We start from the raw sequence: 21,065 nt of genomic DNA, 5'->3' as shown, positions 1-21,065 counted from the left end.
AGGTGCATGCTGACGGCCTGTGGCTTTGAGCACCCTCTGCTGGAGAGCTGGCTTGTTCCGTGGATGCAGTTTTAGTTCCCGCAGCAGTGCTTTTCAGCGGTTACGTGGCAGCTGCACCCCCTACTGCATGCACTGGCATTGCATTCCAAGATGGTTGTCCTACAGCTTCCCCAGCAGGCTCTGGTAGCAGAGAATCTGGGCCCACGCCTGAGACCTCCTCTTTTCATTGCAGGAGCAGCTGGGAAACTGCAGCACTCACAGCCCCTCCCTGGGAAGCAGCAGGGCTGGGGGGTGGGATGGCTCCATGCAATTTTGTGTGGGGGGGTCACTTCTGTCCATCAAGATGTACCAGGCAGCTATTCTGTCAGGAGCACAGCCGGGGCTGAGCCCGACAACACCCTGCCAGAGAGTCAGCCATACATGGTGCTTTGGAAACGTCTTTGGGGGAGAAGTTTAAATCTCCTTATGGCCGAAGCAGCAGCAAACCATCTCAGCAGGCAGCAGAGGAGTGACCAGAATCCACAGGCCCCAGGCGACTCAACAGGAGTTGGCCACCGCTCAGTTTCAAACAAACACTGAGGATGTCCTGCACAGGCCCTATCTAAAGAGCATAAATAAAGCCCTGTGCTTTTCAACTGTCAACCATGCTGGGGCCGCACCCTCAATGCAAGTGACAACAGCCAAGCCCTGGAGGACCAATAAAAAAGGAGTCTAAGGAATCATTAAACCCAGGGCCCAGTGAGAGACATGGTGAGTGATTTCCTCCCTGCTCCCAGGCCACAAGGCCAGGCCCCTCCCAGATACCTGTTTCTCTCTTTGGCTAGTGATGGTAAGATCCAAACTCTGTGTCTCCTGGCTGTGCCCTAGGACACTCTCACCACTGTGCATGCTGTGGGGCCGGCCATGAGACACCATTCTAGGAAGTGAGGTTTCCAATGGGACATAGAAGGCACAAAGCGAGCAGTGGCTGAGCCTGGAGGAGTCCTTGGCATGTACTGGTAATGCTCTAATGCAACTCCCCACTGAAATCCAGCTAGCAAGCCCCATCCAATCTTCCGACCGTCAAGTGGAGGATCATTTCCTGTTCCATCCCATCAGCCATGTGCTGGCTCAGTTCTCCTGCCAGCCGACGTTAGATACAAAGCACCCTTCAGCGTCTCATCGGGCAGTACTGTGTTTCATTTCCCCCAGTAGCAGAGTGGGGCTGGATACTCGTATTCCAGCCGAATGGGTTCTAGCGAGCACGAACCGCACTGCCCTCGGTTCTGCACACCAGGAATCCAGCTGTCTCCACACACAAACCTTCTGGATAGTCTGCACTGGGCTACTCATGATCTTCAACCCCATCCAGTCTGTCCAGTAGCAGACTCCGTGGGATAGCTCAAACTCAGTGTCCTTCTGCATCGGGTGCTCTGGCTGGTAGCTGTGCCGACGCGGGGTTAAGATACGTGCATGTGACACAGGACGATCGGCCGTTCTGCTCTGATCAGGTTGGCACAATTCCCACACTTGCCCCCCTGGGATCACATGCAGAAGGATCGCAGGCCACAAGGTTCTGGCCGTAGCCATTGGTTGCATGGAGCTGCTGTTGCAGCCCACCACCTGCTGCTGCCGCCCCAAGGCCCAGTGACGTCCAGGCCAACCAAAGCAAACACTCCCCGCCCTGCCTGGAGCAGGATGCAGGGGAAAAGGCTCACTGCATCACAGTTTTCCTGCCCTCCCATATCCTGTCGCACCGAGACAGCAGTGCAGGCCTTAGGAATATGCCCACCACACAGACCGGGGCAGGACCTTCCCATCAGAGCACATTTCTGGTCTTTCCTCTGGCTTGGTGAGCAGTTCGGGGCTCTCTCCCTGCCTTGCAGACTGGCCAGTGGGCGCCTGGGCTTGAGGGTTTTCATGCACACATTGGCCTGTACATCAGGAACCTGCTGAGGCCTTTGCTCCTGGTCAGTTTGTTTCTGTGGTAGGGCATTGCACTGGTAGGGCATTGTACTGCCAGAGGGATGTGAAAAACCAGTGGGTCACTAAGCCTCAAGACTTGCCCACTATGGGGTCTCTTCCACCAACCGCTGGACTGTGCGACAAGCTGGGCCAGAGAGTTCCAAGCAACCTTCTAGGAAGCGCCCTCCAAGGTCTGTGTAGATTTCCTTGTGGGAGCTTACACACTTCTCTCAATGTACAGGCAGAAACGCTTCCCCCAGCGAGGCTCGTCACACAATTAGAAACAGCTTTTGCCAACAGCAGCAGAGAAGGGGTGGCCTGGTCTTGGATTATAATTTCACAGCCCTACAGGACCACGGTGATCATCTAATCTGACCCCCGGTATGCACCGGCCCCAGGACTTCCCTGAACTCCTGGCTGAACTAAAGCAGAACCTCCACTCTCAAGATTAAATAAGTCCAGTAATGGCAAATCCCCTCCCCCGCCCTTCACAGATTGTTCTCATGGTCCAGTCCCATGCTGGGGCAGTGAGAGGACCATTACAAGAAGACAATGTGAACCTGGTGAAGGAGGGGCTCTGGGGTGGTTTCCCAGGATAAAAATCTAGGAGAAGGGATGCTCTTACACAGACAACGGGGGAAACAGTCATTTGGGATGTTCCAATCATTGCATAGGCCACTTTAGAAACCAGAACATAAGAACGGCCACACTGGGTCAGACCAAACGTCCATCTAGCCCAGTATCCTGTCTGCCAACAGCGGCCAATGCCAGGTGCCGCAGAGGGAATGAACAGAACAGGGAATCATCAAGTGATGCATCCCGTCACCCATTCCCAGCTTCTGGCAAACAGAGGCTAGGGACACCATCCCTGCCCATCCTGGCTAATAGCCATTGATGGACCCATCCTCCATGAACTTCTCTAGTTCTTTTTTGAACCCTGTTAGTCTTGGCCTTAACAACATCCTCTAGGAAGGAGTTCCACGGGTTGACTGCGCATTGTGTGAAAAAATGCTTCCTTTTGTTTGTTTTAAATTTGCTGCCTATTACTTTCATTTGGTGACCCTGGTTCTTGTGTTATGAGAAGGAGTAAATAACACGTCCTTATTTGCTTTCTCCACACCAGTCATGATTTTATAGACCTGTATCATATCCCCCCTTAGTTGTCTCTTTTCCAGGCTGAAAAGTCCCAATCTTATTAATCTCTCCTCAAACAGCAGCCATTCCATACCCCAATCATTTTTGTTGCCTTTTCTGAACCTTTTCCAATTCCAATATATCTTTTTTTGACATGGGGTGACCACATCTGCACAAAGTATTCAAGATGTGGGTATACCACGGATTTATAGAGACATGAAACAAAAGGCATAAAGAAAAATAAGCTTGGAAGGGACTGTTGTGCTTCCGAGCCCCCGAAAGGTACAACAATGGGCAACCCCAGAACCGCCAAGATAGCCAAGCCAAGGTGCACTAGACAAGACGGTTACTCACCTTTGTAACTGTTGTTCTTCGAGATGTGTTGCTCATATCCATTCCAATTAGGTGTGCGTGCGCCGCGTGCACGTTCGTCAGAAGATTTTTACCCTAGCAACACTCAGTGGGTCAGCTGGGTGCCCCCTGGAGTGACGCCGCTATGGCGCCAGATATATACCCCTGCCGACCCAACCGCCCCTCAGTTCCTTCTTGCCAGCTACTCCGACAGTAGAGAAGGAGGGCGGGTTTGGAATGGATATGAGCAACACATCTCGAAGAACAACAGTTACAAAGGTGCGTAACTGTCTTCTTCTTCGAGTGCTTCTCATATCATTCCAATTAGGTGATTCCCAGCCTTCCTAGGACGGTGGTGTCAGCATGAGAATGTTGCAGAATGCAAACTGCTGAGCCAAAGGCTGCATCAATCTGTGACTGTTTGAACAAGAGCATAATGTGAAGCAAAGGCTTGTGACGGAGATACCAGGTGCTGCAGCGACTATCTTGCGATAGGTACATGAGCCAGGAAGGCGGCAGATGAAGCCTGAGCCCTGGTAGAATGCGCGGTGATGTGGCTTGGGGAAATACGAGCCAAATCATAACAAGTGCGCATGCATGCCGTCACCCAAGATGAGATCCTCTGAGAGGAAACAGGTAGGCCTTTCATTCGGTCTGCTACCGTGACAAAGAGTTGGGGCGTTTTACGAAAGGGTTTTGTCCGCTCAATATAAAATGCGAGCGCTCTACGGCCGTCCAGGGAGTGCAATTGTTGCTCCCGTCGCGTTGAGTGTGGCTTCGGGAAGAAGACCGGGAGGCAGATGTCCTGGTTAACATGAAAGGCCGAAACCACCTTAGGGAGGAATGCCGGGTTTGGCCACAACTGCACCTTGTCTCTGTGGAATGCGGATCCACTGTAAGAGCCCTAAGCTCGGAGACTCATCTGGCCGATGTAATGGCTATGAGGAAAGCTGTCTTCCAAGACAGGTAGAATTGCAAGCAGGTTGCTAACGGCTCGAATGGGGGAGACATAAGCCTGGTTAAAACCAGGTTGAGGTCCCAGGTCGGGGCTGGGCAGTGTACTTGGGGGTATAAGCGCTCCAAGCCCTTGAGGAACCTTGAAACAATAGGGTGTGGGAACACGGAACGGCCACCTTCGCCTGGATGGAAGGTAGAGATGACTGCCAAGTGCATCCTCAGTGATGATACTGCTAGGCCCTGCTGTTTGAGAGACCAGAGGTAGTCCAAAATAGAGGGGATCGAGACCTCAGTGGGAGTAAGATTATGCATTTTGCACCAGCAGGAGAAACGCTTCCACTTGGCCACATACGTTGACTGGGTGGAAGGTTTCCTGCTACCCAGGAGAACTTGTCGTACTGATGCAGAGCAACGTAACTCTGACTGGTTTAGCCACGCAGCAGCCACACCGTGAGGTGAAGGGCCTGTAGGTCTGGGTGGTGAAGCCTGCCGTGGTCCTGAGTTATGAGGTCTGTCTGGGTGGATTGACAGGGTAATTGGGTTGGCTATTGACAGGTCGAGCAACGTGGTGTACCAGTGCTGCCTGGGCCATGCTGAAGCGATCATGATTAGGCGTGCTCTGTCCCTGCGGAGTTTTAGCAGGACCTTGTGAACCAGCAGGAACGGTGGGAAGGCATAAAGCAGCTGGCTCTTCCACGGCATCAGGAAAGCATCCGAGATCGATCCCTGGGAGAGACCTTGGAAGGAGCAGAACATCTGGTATTTCCTATTCATGCGGGAAGCGAACAGGTCTATGTGGGGAAATCCCCACTTCTGGAAAACAGAATGAGTAACGTCCAGGCAGATCGACCACTCATGAGACAGGAAGGATCTGCTGAGTCGATCCACCGGAGTGTTCCGAACCCCTGGGAGAAAGGACGCTACCAGGTCTATCGAGTGGGCTATGCAAAAGTCCCAGAGTAGGATGTGCTCCTGACAAAGGGGGGAGGGCCGTGTCCCTCCCTGCTTGTTTATGTAGTACATAGCTGTTGTGTTGTCTGTAAACACTGAGACACCATGGCCTTGTAAATGCTGCTGGAACGCCTGGCACGCCAGGCAGACTGCTCTCAGTTCTCAGACGCTTATGTGTAATGCCAGCTCCTGGGATGACCAGAGGCCTTGAGTACGAAGGTGTCCGAAGTGAGCACCCCAGCCGAGAGATGACGCATCCATCGTCAGGGACATTGAGGGCTGGGGCGGATGGAACGGCATCCTTGTCCACACCAGGGAGGGAGTTAGCCACCAGTCTAGGGAGCCTAGGGTGCTCGAGGGAATGGTGACTATCGTGTCTATTGGGTCCCTGCCCGGGCGGTATATCGAGTTGAGCCAAGCTTGGAGAGGATAGAGGCGGAGTCTGGCGTATTTGGTTACAAACGTGCAGGCAGCCATGTGACCCAGGAGACCGAGACAAGTGCAAACCGAGGTCGTCGGGAAATTCTGTAGACCTCGGATGATTGTTGCCGTCGCCTGAAACCGCAGCTGCAGTAAACAGGCCCTGGCTAGACTGGAGTCCAGGATAGCTCCTATGAAGTCTAACTTCTGCGTGGGAACCAGAGTGAATTTTTCTATATCAATCATCAGGCCTAGACGTGTGAATAGGTCCTTGACAATGCCCACATGCTGGGTGACTTGTGTCTTGGAGGCCCCTCGGATGAGCCAATCGTCCACATACGGAAAAATATGTATCCGACATCGGCGGAGATAGGCGGCGACTACGGCCGTACACTTTGTAAATACCCTTGGGGCTGGAGAAAGGCCAAATGGCAGGACCGTAAACTGGAAATGCTGACGGTTGGCTATGAAGCAGAGGTACCTCCTGTGTGGAGGAAAAATGGCTATGTGAAAGTACTGTCCTTCACATCGAAGGCAGCATACCAATCTCCAGGATCCAAGGACGGGATAATGGTCCCCAGGGATACCATGCGGAACTTCAACTTTGTCATAAACTGGTTGAGTCCTCGCAGGTCTAGGATAGGTCTGAGACCTCCCTTTGACTTGGGGATTAGGAAATAATTGGAGTAAAACTCCTTGCCCCTTTCGTCCTTTGGTACCTCCTCTATAGCTCCCATGGCTAGGAGTGTCCGCACCTCTTGTAAGAGGAATTGCTCGTGAGAGGGGTCCCTGAAGAGGGACTGGGTTGGAGGGTGGGAGGGTGGGGTTGAAATAAATTGGAGGTGGTACCCATACTCCACCGTGTGTAGGACCCAGCGATCTGAAGTTATCTGGGACCACGCCAGGAGGAAGTAGGACAGACAGTTGGAGAAGGGAGGAGAAGAATTCTGGCCTGTAACTGGTATGTTGCTATCGGGCGCACCTTCAAAAGTTCGTCTTTGGTCCGGCTGGTGGTTTCGAGGGATCTTGATTTTGGCCCCCGTGGGGTCCTGATTGTCATCTACGACCACCTCGGCCATGCCGCCTGCCAAAATCCTGTCTTTGTCTAGGTGTAGAGTATGGGCAGTGAGGCTGGGGACAGAAAGGCCTGCGTTGGGTCACCGGCGTATGCATGCCGAGAGAGTGCATTATGACCCTGTTGTCCTTCAGGCTTTGCAGCCTGGGATCAGTCTTTTCTGAGAAGAGATCTTTACCATCAAATGGCAAGTCCTGAACGGTATACTGCAGCTCTGGCGGGAGGCTTGAAACCTGAAGCCATGAGATGCGCCTCATGGCAACACCCGAGGCCAAAGTCCTGGCTGCTGAGTCAGCTGCATCCAAAGAGGCCTGGAGGGAAGTTCTGGCCACTTTTTTCCCTTCCTCCAAGAGGGCAGCGAACTCCTGGCAGGAGTCCTCAGGGAGAAGCTCCGTAAACTTACCCACTGCCGCCCAGGTGTTATAATTATAGCGGCTAAGCAGAGCTTGTTGATTTGCCACCCGGAGTTGTCGGGCACCTGCCGAGTACACTTTGCGGCCGAGTAAGTCCATTTGCCTAGCCTCCTTTGATTTCGGGGCTGGTGCCTGCTGGCCATGGCGTTCTCTCTCATTAACAGACTGGACGACTAGTGAGCAAGGAGGAGGATGGACATACAAGTACTCGTACCCTTTAGAGGGCACCATGTTTTTACGCTCGACTTCCCTGGCCGCAGGAGGGATAGAGGCTGGAGACTGCCATATAGTATTGGCATTGGCCTGATGGTCCAAATAAATGGTAGGGCCACTCTGGTGGGGGCATCCGCCGACAGAATGTCCACTACCGGGTCCTCTACCTCCAGGACCTCCTCCACATGGAGGTTCATATTGAGTGCTACCCTCCTCAGTAGGTCCTGATGGGCTCCTAGGTCGATTGGAGGAGGGCCCGAGGAGGATGTTCCTGCCACCGCCTCATCTGGAGAAGAGGAAGAGGAGATGCCGGGGACGAGTGGGTCCTGTGTGGCCTCTTGCTCTTGAGCGACCTCCTGCTCCAGTGGAACATGGGAGTCCGGTGGGTGAACTGGGGCTTCCTCCCTAGCAGTCGGAGGAGGACGGCTGTCGCCTCTGGCACTCGGTGCTCTGATGGGACAGAGTGGGATGGAACTACTGGTATGCCTTGGGCCTGGTGGTACGCCCAAGGTGTCCAGAAAGACCACTGATGGGGGCCTTGGTCCTGGGCCTGGGTCTCTTGGAACACTCTGGAGGGCACATCGGAATCGCGGTCCTGTGCATAAGACCTGTCCGCGTGGGACGACACTGATGCCTGTCTGGATGGCCATGGAGGGGCTGAAAAGCCCTAGGCAGAGTCTCTGTCTCTAGCGGACCTTGCTCTACTCGGCACCGGGGACCAGTACTGGGAGGCATACCGGTACCGGGAACGAGATCGAGACCTGCGACCGGAGCGGTACCAGGAGGTTGACGAGATCTCGAGGCTCTATGACGGGAGCGGCTACGGGAGTCACAGTGCCTGGAGCGGTGCCGGGAGCTGGAGCGGTGCCGAGAGTAGTGGGCCAGCAAATGGGATACCGACCGGTGCCGCGAGTGCCACCGGTACTGAGGAGGAGAATGGTGCCGGGACTGCGAGCAGCGTTGGGAGCGGGAGCGCCGACAGGACCTAGAACGTCTCCAGGACCGTGATCATGAATGGTGCTGCTCTGCTGTGCCGACAGAGGATGGTCTTATCAAGGCAGGCTTGCCGATAGACTGTATTACCCACACCGGCGGTGCCAGGGGTTGAGGCGGCGTCGATTCTGTCATGGCAATCAGATCGCTCGCCGTTGAGAACGTCTCCGGCGTGGGCGGAATAGTAAGCTTAACCACGGCTCGCGCCGGGGAGCTGACAGGCACTGGACTCGATGGCCCTCGCGGGACCGGAATTGATGGTGCCGACGATCCGACTTAGACGAGCTCTCTGGCTGCGGTGCAGGTGGCACGGAAGCAGCAGGAGTCTTAGGCTTTCTCGACCTTGGGGAGAGGGGGCAGTGCCGAGTTGACTTTGGTGCCAGCAACAGCTGGTGCTGAGAGGCCTTGGCAGTACCAGCACGGTCCGGTGCCGAGGAGGCGCTTCTGCCTGCTGATTGACCATCGCTCGGTGCCGAAGGCAGAGGAGTAAACGCTGCCTCCATGAGGAGCTGTTTTAGCCGAAAGTCTCACTCCTTTTTTGTTCTCGGCTTAAAAGCCTTGCAAATGCGACACTTATCTGTCAGATGAGATTCCCCGAGGCACTTAAGACAGGAGTCGTGTGCATCTCCTGTTGGCATCAGCTTGTGACAGGCCGAGCACGGTTTGAAACCCAGTGAACCAGGCATGGCCCTGGCACTGGGTGCGGGGAAGGGGCTAATCCCTGAACCCCTCTTAACTATACACTAAGTATGAATGATAAAAATTAACTATAACTATATAACTTTGAACTATATACACAGAAATAACGAGAGAACTACAAGTAGCTAGGGAGGTGGAGGTCAGTAAAACCGCACTCCACTGTTCCAATGACCGACATGGGCGGTAAGAAGGAACTGAAGGGCGGCTGGGTCAGCAGGGGTATATATCCGGTGCCATAGCGGCGCCACTCCAGGGGGCGCCCAGCTGACCCACCGAGCGTTGCTAGGGTAAAAATCTTCCGGCGAACGTGCACGCAGCGCGCGCACACCTAATTGGAATTGATAGGAGCAAGCACTCGAAGAACCCTGCCTTTCCCAGAGCGACGGGGGTTGGAGAACAGATTCTGGCCTGGCCGGCGTGGTTACTGCAGCTACATGGCATGGGCTGCCGGGGGCAGAGAGGAGTTTGGGTGACTCAGTGCTGTGGTTACGGATTTGCACCACTGAGAGTCTGAAAGCCAGGTTCCTTGGGGCGCTTCATGAACAGCTGCTTCTCCAGAGCATAGCGAGGGACGGTTCAGCTCATCGAACCCAGCAGGGAGGGGCCATGTCTCAAAGGTGCGGGGGAGGCTGATGCCCCAGCTCTGCCTTGATCAGACCCAGATAGCTCTTAGCTGTGAATAGTGATTTCCTTCTTGGCAGGCCGGCAGGGCAATCCAGGGACCAGGCAGGGGCTAGGCTGGGAAGAAGCACCGTTGGGGCTAGCCGGAAAAGCGGTCTCATGGCAGCTCCTCTCAATGGTTGGGCCTTCCAGCAGGAAGTGACTTCTCCAGCCCTTGGCTTTTGTCACCCGCAGGGTCCAGGACACAGATGCACGCCCATTGTGCCGCATCACAATGAATCTGGAGCTCAGGAAAATGAGGGGAGAACCCCAGAGAAAGCCAGGCAACTCCTCCAACAAGCCTCGGTCCTGGGCCCTCCAGTCATGCCAGAGCAGCGCCCTCCACCCTGCCCCACTGTTCTTGGCCCAATCTCTAGCATGCACGTGCTGATCAGCAGTTTCCTTGGTGGTGATGAAGCCACCAAACTCATCCACGCTTGTGACCCATGCCGGGATTTGAACCCGGACCTGCAAAGGCCAGGGCAGCAAGCAGCTGTCTCATTTTAAACCCAGCTTTTTGCTGAGAAAAGGCTACATGCAGAGCTGCAGAAGTGGTCATCTGGGTCAGTCTGCAAGAGGAAAGATTTAAAATATATATAATATATACTTTTATTATTCACCCGTTAACTCCAGTATTTGCCAATCATGAGCTAGTCTGCAGCAGTTACATTCCCTTGATCACGTCTGTACGAGGATGCAATTAATTGAAACAACGGAGGCCGATGCCGCCGCCCAGGGTGTGGCAGCTGGCATCCTGTGACAATCGTTAAAATCAGGTGATGGTTCAGTAACAGCTCCTCTGCGGGGGGGTCTTGCTTCCACTGAAATCCCAACAGCCAGTGGCAACTTTTGCTTCCTGGCCCAACTTCTTAGAGACGTCACCGCTCCTCTCTGGGGATTGGTTACTGCAACACCAGTCCAACCTGAGAGAGCCAATGGGAAACAGGTTAGGAAGTGTTAAAGTGACAGATCTTCTCTGCTTCAGACCCCAACTCTGGACACCTGGCACCTGTTCTCCAGTGCTCCCCATGGCTGCCGGAATGCAGCAGCAATCTGAGCCGCACGTGGGAGGCCAGCCGTGGCCTCTAACAGGCCAACAACGCGTCACAGCCCCAAGAGAACCCATGGCAAAGGCCTGAAGGTGTTGGAGAAAAAGTGGCCCCTGCTCACAGTGGTGGTCCCGTGCTAAGAGTATAGGGCTAGCAGTCAAGACCCGTGGGGCCTAGCCCCTGCTCTGCGTGCCTTGGGACAGACGGGGGTGATACGGACTGCCCCAGTGCGCACTGGAGAGGTCCTTGGCAGTGCAAGATTCGGGCATTTGAGGGTGATTTGTATTCATGGTCAGGTTTTTCCCTGGCTAAGTTAGTGCCTTTCAGTTTAGAAGTCAGTTTTTTGCATGGGGCTCCCCTTTCGAAGGAGCCAGCCACTCTCAGGGGTTCCCTGGTGCCAGCTGTTGTGTGATGGGTCATTTCTGGTTTGACAAGTGCTCAGATTTGCTGACGGGAGGTGCTGGGGAAGGGCCAGCTCTGCCCAGGAGCAGCCCCAGTGCACAGCTGGGCTCAGGCCCCGTGGGTTTGTACTCAGCACCTTCCTGGGTAACAGCAGCAGCACAGTTGCCCCAGTGCCCCCTGTTCCAAGTGGTGCGCTCAGTGATCGATTAGCGACCGACTGGCTGCTCTGCAACGGCTAATTCTCAGCAAGTGAGAAAAGCCTGGTCTGGTTCTAACTACATGCCGGGGCACTGCCCCCAGGTAACTGCTGTGGAATTCATGGCTGCAAGGGGCACCATGGTCAGATTAGGTTAGAATCCCAACTGCCAGAGCCATTTTCTCCCACTGCCACAAGCAGCAATGCAAAATGTGGCCAGGTGCGTTCTGTGAACCTGCAACAGAGACTGGCCACTGCCAAAGATGGCAGCAGACATCCAGTGCTTTGGACCAGCCAGCCTGGATACCATATTTACTGCCAGCCCAGAACACATGTGGCGCTATGTAACAGGAACATTTTATAATTTTAGTGCAACTTCCATCCCAAGGCAATTTACTGAAATGCCGCCACCTCTGGGGTGCGGAAGTGGTAACAAATGGGCAAGCCAGCACGAAGGGACGGGAAGCTGTGGTCAAGGCCTCCAGGACAAAACACCTGCTCGTACAGAGGCAAAGAGCCCCGGGACCCATTGCCCAAGCCGAGAGAGGGGAAGCCCAGCCTGGGAAATGGCAATTCCTAGCAGTCCGGGTATTTTGAACCCGCAGGGCAGGCGTGAAGCCACCCACCAGCGGTTGGCCTGCCTCGCTGCAGGAGCTACTGAGGGCAGGGCTCTGCGACATCGACACAGACAGGACACGTGCTGGATTCTCTCGAACAAGCGTGTTCCTTACACAGGCATTGTCCAGCAGGCACCACGAGATCAGGCAGGTGGCAAAACAACCGAGTGACTGGTTTTAAAGACCTGAGAAAAGGCTGACGGGCGGCACTCACAGGTCCAGTGTGTCTGTGGATCCTGCCCATTCCCGCACGCAGCCCTGCACAGGACAAACCTTCTGCCAGACGCTGCCTCGTTCCTAAGCACCCGCAAAGGAAGGCTCCTGACGGCTAGGCAGGGGCTTAGCCCTCGCACTCACAGAGTGCGCTCTGCATCTGTAAAGGACTTTCCAACATCAACTCTCCCCAGCCCTGTGTCCTAGCTCCATTTTACAGATGGGCAGGGCACCTCTGCCCTGCCTCGGTTTCCCTATGGTGACAGAGGAGTCAGTAGCCAAACCATTAAGGCTCAGGGGCTCCTACCTCAGTCTGTGCTCCAAGGGACAGAAAGGTGGCTTTGCTAAGACACAGGTGGTGTAGCCAGCCGCTCCCAGGGTCTGGTGGAGGCTGCCAGACGGATGGCTTTTAAAGAGCCTTTGGGCGAGGGCTTCTGGTTGCCTGGCCCCTGGTAACAGGGCAGCGACTCAGCCCAAGGAAACCCTCCCACACAGGCAAAAAGCAAAGCCTGTGGTATGTCCAGGCACTAATTCCCAGCGGCACACAGGCTGCAGGAGCCGCCTGGACTGGGCTCAGGAAGACGTCCCTGGCATTCCCCTTGACAAGCGCATGACAAGCTGCTCTGCTGAAGCATCGCACGTTGGCTGTTGCCAGCTCAGTGGCTGGTGATCTGACTCAGCAGCGCACTGGCGAGAGATCTTTGAAGAAACCATTCCAGCGACCAAACGAGAAAACCCACCACACAGCCCCCCAGCCAGCCCTGTGCTGAGCGAGGCACTTACCTTCTCTGCCCCCATGCTGGGGCATTTCCAATTGTAAAGATAATACTGCAGATTCCCGTCCCCAATCCCAAACTTCAGCTTCTCCAGGAAGGTTTTGTTTTCCATGAGATCCAGTGCATTGAACACATCAAACCCCTTCTGCACGGGACAGGGGAGAGAGAGAGAGGTCATCAGCAAACCTTCCCCCCCGGGCCTGCCTCCCCAGCCGTGCAGTGCTCCTCCGCCCCCAGGCACTGCCCTCCCCGAAAGCCTCCCACAACCTGCCCCGTGACCTTTAGCTGATCACCCCAATGGAGAGGCCCTGGATTGACTCCCCCTCTCTAGGAGAGGAACTGCTCAGCTGCTGCCCCTGCTATAAATCCAGGGGTTCTGGCTCTGTGGCTGTCAGGCCAGGGTCACTCTGGGAGACCAGGATGGGCAAAGCACACGCTCCTTACAGCCATATAATGAGGTTTCATCATTCATTGTTTCTTTTAAAGGTGGGTGGGGCCCACGTCTGGGGTCCCCCCAGATCTCAAGGGCCCACCTGCACCATGCAGCTGGCGAGGAGGCGGCTACAGTCACAGGTCTCAGGCTTCTGCCGAGCCCTGGTGCTCCCCGGGGCAAAGGGGCTCCATGCCTGCTCACCGACTTGGCGAGGATGAGGGCGTCGCTCATGAGGTCGAGAAGGGGAGTCTTGGTGTGAACGTTGTAGAAGGAGTACGCGGCTTTCAGGCTCTTGTGAGTGGGGTGGTTCATGATGGTGGAGGGCAGCGTGTAGAAGCTCAGGAAGTCCGTCACCTCACCGGTGGGGCTCTGAAAGCAAATGGCAGCAGCGTAGGTACGGCCTGAGCCAGGCCGAGACAGGACAGAGCAACAAGCAAGAACCATCTGAGGCCGTTTGGGAGCTAACGGGGCCAGGCCACAAACTGGCTGCCTTGCCCGCAGGCTGGGCACAGGGCAAGGCCAGTGCCTCAGGGCAGCGCTGAGGCTGCTGCCAAGGCAGCACGGCGACACCTGCAATAATCCAGCCTCTATTGCACCTTGAGGCCTGTCCTGTGGAGCCCAGCGCAGGCACTGCCCTCTCCACCCCTCTTCTGAAGCACGTGGGAGCCATCCCCTCCCACGGCTCTGGGTCAGTGACCCCCGTCTGAGCCGGGGAGGAGGCTATCGACACTCAGCAGGCAGAGAACCAGCTGAGCCTTCCAAAGTGAGTGGGGCCCAGGTGACGTTTTCTCTCGGCCCTGCCGGCTTACCTCCACCACAAAGGTGTCAATGATATTCTCCTGAGGGAAGAACCAGTGCTCCACCTCCTCACGACTCATGACTGGGGTCAGGTGGAACTGCTTCAGGTACTCGGTCAGAAGCTTGTGCACAGCAGCAATGTCTCTGTGCTCCATTGCCCGCAGGCTGGACGTCTTCGGAGTCTGAAGAGAGGGAGAGAAACTGTTCTTGCCGACTCGAAAGCATCTTGGCTCAAGGAGATTTTTTCAGTACCAAAGGGCCAGGATTGCTAATGATGATTAATGAAGAGGGGCTCTCCCACAGCAGCTGGCTACAGGGCATTCCCACACTGCTCTTTTCTGCTCAGGCCCCCCACACCTCGGCCCATCCTCAGATGCTTGCCCACCTGACTTCCTTTAGCCGACGCCCTGCAAAAAGGTGCCAAGACCACTTGCACAGGGGTCCCAGAATCCCATGCTTGGGGGTCTGCCACATGCAAAGAGGCTTCCAGCCACCCATGACCTACAATAATGCGTGGGGTAGTCAGAGCTGCACAGTCATGCCAGGCTTGCAGCCATGGTGCCCCTGCTCTGGTCTCATGTCCCACACACCCTGAGTGGACCAGGCTGGGCAAGAGATGGCTAAGAAATACGTAGGTGCTGCAGGAAATGGGGCTGGTGACCCAGTAAGTGGCAGCTTCCCTGGCTTGGCACTGAGCCTACACACTACCATGGTGCCCAAGTGCACCAGAGGTGCCAGCTTTTGGATAAGAGGCAAAATCAAGGCCCTGCCCCCGCTTGTCATAGTGGCACAATTGAGCCCAGGGGCCACGGAGGGAGATGCCAGGGTGCAGCTCATTTATGAGTTTACCAAGTGCTCTGCGATCCCCTCCAAGGAAGCAGCAGCTCCTTGCGCTGCTCTAAGTGACTTTCAGAGCATTATGCTCTGTTTATACGTCTAAAGATGGGTTCTCTGAACGGTGGGGGCCGCACGCTCAGCCTGCGAGCTGAAAATCGAGCTGCATTCAGCGCACAATGGAATTCGCTGTGCCTGGCCTGGCCAGCCTAGAGCAAGAGGCCTGGGTTGTGCTGGTGTTTGTTTCCAGCCTGAGCCGATTCCTGCCCCATGGAGCAGCAGTGTCTAGCCAGACCCAGGGCTGCTTTTCAGTTTCTGTTGCATATAAGTGATTGGTTGCTATGGCAACGGGCATCCTAAATACTCCTTAAAGAAGGATGAACACTCTTTAGTCAGCAGCTGCTTAGGAGTGAGGCAGGCCGGCTGCTAGCTCCCCGCGAGCTGGGCTGGCTCTGGAGTAGGAAGCAGCAACTCAGACTTGCCAGAGGGAGCAGCAAAGCCAGGCAGGCACTGCCGTTTTCCTGGCTGTCACTGCACTCGGGCAGTGGCCACCCCAGCACACTGCAGGGGATTACGACACAAGTTGGCTCGGCCTCTTATTGTTTAAAGCAAATCCCTCTGCAATCGCTGCCAAGCCCGGGCGCCCGGCTTCCCCAACGGGCAGGGGTCTGCGTTCGCGAGAACTCCTGGCCCACAGCTGCAAACGTTCCAAGAGAAGCGCAGGGACTCAGGCAGCATGAGCTCCGTGCTAGGCAGCTAGCGGTGGCTGTCCGGGCCCTGTCTGCTACACTGACACGCCAGGGAGGAACTCGGAACTCGCTTGGATGTGTGAGCCTCAGCAATTCACCTCCCTCCATGGCCAGCTCAGGAGCGAGCCGCTTGCGCTCTGCAGGTAACCGAGAGAGGCAGCAGCTACTACATTCCCACGCACACACCTCCGGCAGCCGGTAGAGCTTCATGGTGCGTTGCATAGTCATGTTCCTGCTCAGGTGGGAAAACTTGACTTCGATCAGTTTCCGAGGATTCAGGGACCGATGCCAGTATCTGCAGAAACACAAGTCTCAGTCACACGGGCAGGACGCTCGCCACGGAGAAGGCTGGAAAGAGCATGCGAGTCTTTGAAGTGCCAGAAGGGGGCAAAGCAAGAGCACGAGACACCAGGCTAATTAGCAAGGCAGAAATCTCTCCATCACATCAGTCTCTGTCTTCAAACCCTCCATGGCCCGGCCCCATCCCACCCCACTTATCGTCCCATTTGCTGCTGTCAGCACTTGCCTCTCTCTGATTGGCCTAGCACACCAGCCTCCATTGCCCACTTGCCAAATTTTCAAACAAGTCCCTTTGCAATTCTCCCATGCTTGGGAGAGCTCCCTGTAAACATCCCCAAACTAACTCAGCACCTACCTTCAATGCCTTTCTTCGCTGTGATGGCTACAGAGACCTGACGACAGCTGGTGCGCTGAGACCACTGCCCGTCATGTGCCTGTCACATTGTTTCCTTGGGCTCCCCTCTGGCTCTATCCACCTGCTGTCTCTTGTTTTAAACTTGGATTATAAAGTCTTTGGGGCAGGGACTGTCTGTTGTTCTGCATCTGTGCAGTGCCTAAACCCTGGAGCCGTGGTCCATGCCTGGGGCCTCAGGGGCTATGGTAACTCACACTCAGCGGCTCCCAGGGAGACAAGCTAGGGCAACGGGTGCATGTGCTGGAGGAGTCCTCGATACGCTGTTGCTTCATGGCCTTCAAAGAGCCAGTAGCTCACCCTGAGGAGACCCAGAATTGTCCGGCCGACTGCCTGAAGGACACTGCTAGGAGGAGGAACCGCCAGGATGTACCTGATCCGCTCGGCCCAGCGGGATCGTGGGTAAATCAGAGTGCTCTGCTAACAAGCCTTGGGAAGAGAGGTCTGTTAAGGGCCAAGTCTGCACTGCTTCTTGCAGCATCACTTACCTACAAGTTCCGACAGGTTTTGGCAACACCACCCCCGCAGTGTAAACAGCCTGAAAAATCCCCTCCAGGTGAACCCGCCGGGTGATCTCCCGGATCAGAACTGGGGCCACCCGTTTAGAGCGCAGCTTCTTGTGGACGCACAGGAAGTTTATCTCCACCATCTTCTTCTCTCTTGAGAGGACAGAGAACAAGCCCAGGGGAGAGTCACAGAGTTGTCTTGGCAGGGTTACGCCAATTCCCCAGGCTCAGAGCATGGCCTCACCTGGGGAGGGAAGGGGCAGATGGGAGTCACCCCTCCCTGCTCTGCAGAAAGGAGATGGGACATCCCTAGCATAAGAAGACAGGCCAGGGGAGTGGGAGGTTTCCCGACTTGCCCATTCTGGGTCATCACCTGTCACCAGTTAATCCCCAAAACCACTCCGTGCCCCACTCCTGGGCTGCATTCATCTATCTACACAATGAAGCAATTCGAGAGCAGAGCTGCCCGGCATCTCAGACGGGAGCACTCCTCTACCAGCGTTTGGTAAGTCACATCGGTTGGGTTTGTGCGGCTCACGCACTAAGAATCATCGCTGGTCCATCCTTGATGCTGCGTAAATAGCAACACACCGATGGAGGGAAGTCAGAGGGTCTCATTATCCATGGCCCCCACCCACGGATGCAGGATCCCAAGTTGCTTAGGCGCTTTTGAGAACTTTCCTCTGAGCACAACAGGGACAACACAACAGTTGTCGAAGGATCAACGTGCTCCGGAGAATTTCCACACGATGTCCCTTTCCTACAGCCAGAGCTGTGTGCTGGCCTCATTAAGAAGCACTCACAAAGCCAGGGTCTGAGGTTCTTGTATACGAGACTTCCTCTTACAAGAGCTGCCCACCTTAACCCCCCTTTCCCTGCAAATCATGGGGACTCCTAGAGCCAGAGTGGTGCATGCCAGGCCCGCCCCCCACAAGGATCAATGTGGCCGAGACGCCTTGGACCCAGCCCAGGAGCATTCGACCCCACAGTGGGGAAGAACGGAGATCGAGGCACTTACGAATCGTAGATGTGGATCGTGGCTGGAATTGCACTGATGAATCCAACCAGCTTCTTGCTAGAGATGACTCGGACCCCACAGTGCCACTGGGGCAGCCAGCCAGGGGGACGCAAAGCCCTGGAGAATGGACAAGCCTTTGTTAGTCCTGGCACATTCCTGCACCAGAGGCCCCAGGGCACCCGTTTTTCTCTGCAACTGGCCCTGCCTCCCCACAATGTCCTGGCAGACTCTAGTGTGGGCACCAGGGACCAGTGTGGAGTGTGCAGCCCTGTCCTAGGACAGCATGGGCCCAAGGGCGGTGCTTCAGCCTTGGCCCAGAGAGGGGAGCCCAGCTAGATGAGGAGAGAGAGTTCAGCCTCCGTGGGCCGGGCGATCCTGGGACCTCCCACAGAACCTTCAGCCCCAGGGACAAAGCCCAGGTGCGTTTCTGGGACAGGGACATGTTTCGCCCAGGGCCCTCAGCGAGATGTAGGTTTGCTTCACATGGGCCTCCAAAGACAAGTCTGAGAGGTGGAGAGCAGAGAGCACGACTACCTGGGCTCCATTTGAACCAGAGATTCCCTCCATGCCATGGGCAACCCGCGCTCACCCTAGGAGAACGGAGAGTGAGCGTCTTGCCAGTGCTCAGTGATGGCCTAGCACCGTGTTCCCTGAGGGCCAGTGCTCCAAGCCCCACTGTTCTCAAGGAGAGCAGCGAGGCCAAACAGGAGCCCAGCGGAGAGCCCAGCGCAGAGTTCTCGGCCTGACTCACTTGTGAAGAGAATTAATATTTTACAGCTGTTTGTGTGAAGGGCAAGCCCCTGCTCCCGAGCACAGCGATAGTGCCCCCAGACACCCCCACCACAGCACCCAGCAGCACATCAGAGCCCCTGCCATGGCACTGAGCCCCCCAGGCTGGGAGGGACATACACCCTGTGGGGGGACCAACTGCCGTCTCACAGCTGACTAGAAGTGAACTCAAGGAGAGCAGTGTCCCGATCCAGGGCATGGAGATGACACAGGCATAGCAGCCAGGAGACAGAGCTATTACTGTACACAGCTGTCCGGGTTATCGCTGTGCACAGCTGTATGGGTTATCACACCGTACTGTGCACAGCTGTAGGATTATCACACTGTACAGTACACAGCTGCAGAGTTACAGCTGTGTGGGTTATCAAACTATGCTGTACAGGTTATCACACTGTAGGGTTATCGCTGTGCACAGCTGTACAGGTTATCACACTGTACTGTACACAGCTGTAGGATTATCACACTGTACAGTACACAGCTGCAGGGTTACAGCTGTACAGGTTATCGCTGTGCACAGCTGTAGGATTATCACACTGTACAGTACACAGCTGCAGGGTTACAGCTGTATGGGTTATCAATCACACTATGCTGTACAGGTTATCACACTGTAGGGTTATCGCTGTGCACAGCTACTGTGATACATCACTTGTAAAACACTAGGGGATCCTCACAACCATGGGAATGGCATACAGGTTAATTAGCATTAATTAACTAATTAATCAATTGCACATATAAAGCACCTTTTACCCCAGGATTTTGAACTACTTCACAACCTGGCAGCCCTCCGCTGTGGAGTTCATCAGTGTTATTGCTGTTTTCTGGAGTGGGACAAGAGCTTAGCCCAAAGACTCAAGTTTAAAGCCGTACTGGCTATGGCCCAAGAGACCCCACCATGCCACCAGCCTACAGTAACCAGCAGACGGGGGGCTGGCTGCAGGAATACCCGGGTGAGGTTCTCTGGCCTGTGCTACGCAGGGGTTGGACTGAATGATCATGATAGTCCCTTGTGGCCTTGAAATCTAAGAATCACTGAACAAGTGGCTTTCTCCCAAGGCTACTCAGTGAGCAAGAGCTTATGAATGCTGGGTGGCTTCCATGGGCTATTACTATCACACTGGCACAGTCGCAGGTGCTTTAACTGCCTTCTTAGCAAGAGCTGGTCCCTGGCCTGAGGAGCACAGGCACCAGGCAATTGTTCAGGTGAAGGAGGTGTGCCGCCTACAAGGAGCAGGAGGCAAAGGCAGGTACATCTGGGAGAGGAGCAGGGACCATCCAAGCATTCCCATGCAGCATGAAAAAGGGATACAGATTCTAGAAAGAGCAGCAGAGATATAGGGCTCCGTGCAAGCGGTCTGCAGGACCGGCAAGGGGACATCTACAGTCCGAAGTTGATGCAATAAGTGACTGGAAGAAGATGAAGGAACTGGGGTCCTGGAGGAGGTGGGTAACGTGACTGCAGTGCTGAACAAGGAGATAAGCACGCGGCAAACAACCACAGCAAACGACAGAGATGACCAGCCCCAGCCCACGAGGAAGGGCCCGTGATTTCAGCTGCTGTGGACAATACAGTTCTGTCTAATCACTCTTCGTTAATTCACAGCAAGGCCTTTCCTTCGCCTGGCTGTGCCACACAGCATGCAAGCGTTATCGCAGGGGTCGGCAACCTTTCAGAAGTGATGTGCCCAGTGTTCCTTTATTCACTCTAATTTAAGGTTTTGTGTGCCAGTAATACATTTTAATGTTTTTAGAAGGTCTTTCTATAAGTCTATAATATATAACCAAACTATTGTTGTATGTAAAGTAAATAAGGATTTTAAAATGTTTAAGAAGCTTCCTTTAGAATTAAATTAAAATGCAGAGCCCCCAGGACTGCTGGCCAGGACCCTCGCAGTGTGAGTGCCACTGACAATCAGCTCGTGTGCTGCAGGTTGCCTCCCCCACGTTATTGGGTAGGGAATGGGTTAGAGTAACCATCATTCACAGGTGACCAAGATGTACAATGCTGAAGGCACCACTGGTATCTTGCCAGGCCAGAAAGTGACTGTGCGTATCATTCCTTCTCAGAAGAGATTGCACAGAGCTTGGGGATTTGCTGGAACTTCTGAGAAGAGGAACCTGGTGTGGCACGACACTCCATATTCTTCATAGAAATACCTTTATGAT

At 54.9% G+C, this 21,065-nt stretch overlaps 1 protein-coding gene across 1 annotated transcript in view; it reads right to left on the bottom strand.

Moving 5' to 3' along the window:
• Window positions 1–10,405: 10,405 nt before the first annotated feature.
• NMT1 (N-myristoyltransferase 1) overlaps window positions 10,406–21,065 on the bottom strand; it is a 35,000-nt gene continuing 24,340 nt past the window's right edge. Inside the window, exons 6-12 of the mRNA XM_032796938.2 lie at window positions 18,114–18,230; window positions 17,078–17,248; window positions 16,064–16,172; window positions 14,306–14,476; window positions 13,698–13,865; window positions 13,071–13,208; window positions 10,406–10,733 (exon numbers count right to left, since the gene is read on the bottom strand). Of these exons, the coding sequence (XP_032652829.1) occupies window positions 10,713–10,733; window positions 13,071–13,208; window positions 13,698–13,865; window positions 14,306–14,476; window positions 16,064–16,172; window positions 17,078–17,248; window positions 18,114–18,230 (895 nt within the window). The 3' untranslated portion in view covers window positions 10,406–10,712. The remainder of the gene's footprint in view (window positions 10,734–13,070; window positions 13,209–13,697; window positions 13,866–14,305; window positions 14,477–16,063; window positions 16,173–17,077; window positions 17,249–18,113; window positions 18,231–21,065) is intronic.

The sequence above is a fragment of the Chelonoidis abingdonii genome, chromosome 21 (assembly GCF_003597395.2).
Source record: "Chelonoidis abingdonii isolate Lonesome George chromosome 21, CheloAbing_2.0, whole genome shotgun sequence".
NCBI classification, from domain to species: Eukaryota; Metazoa; Chordata; order Testudines; family Testudinidae; genus Chelonoidis; species Chelonoidis abingdonii.
This window is presented reverse-complemented; position numbering and strand designations above follow the sequence as displayed.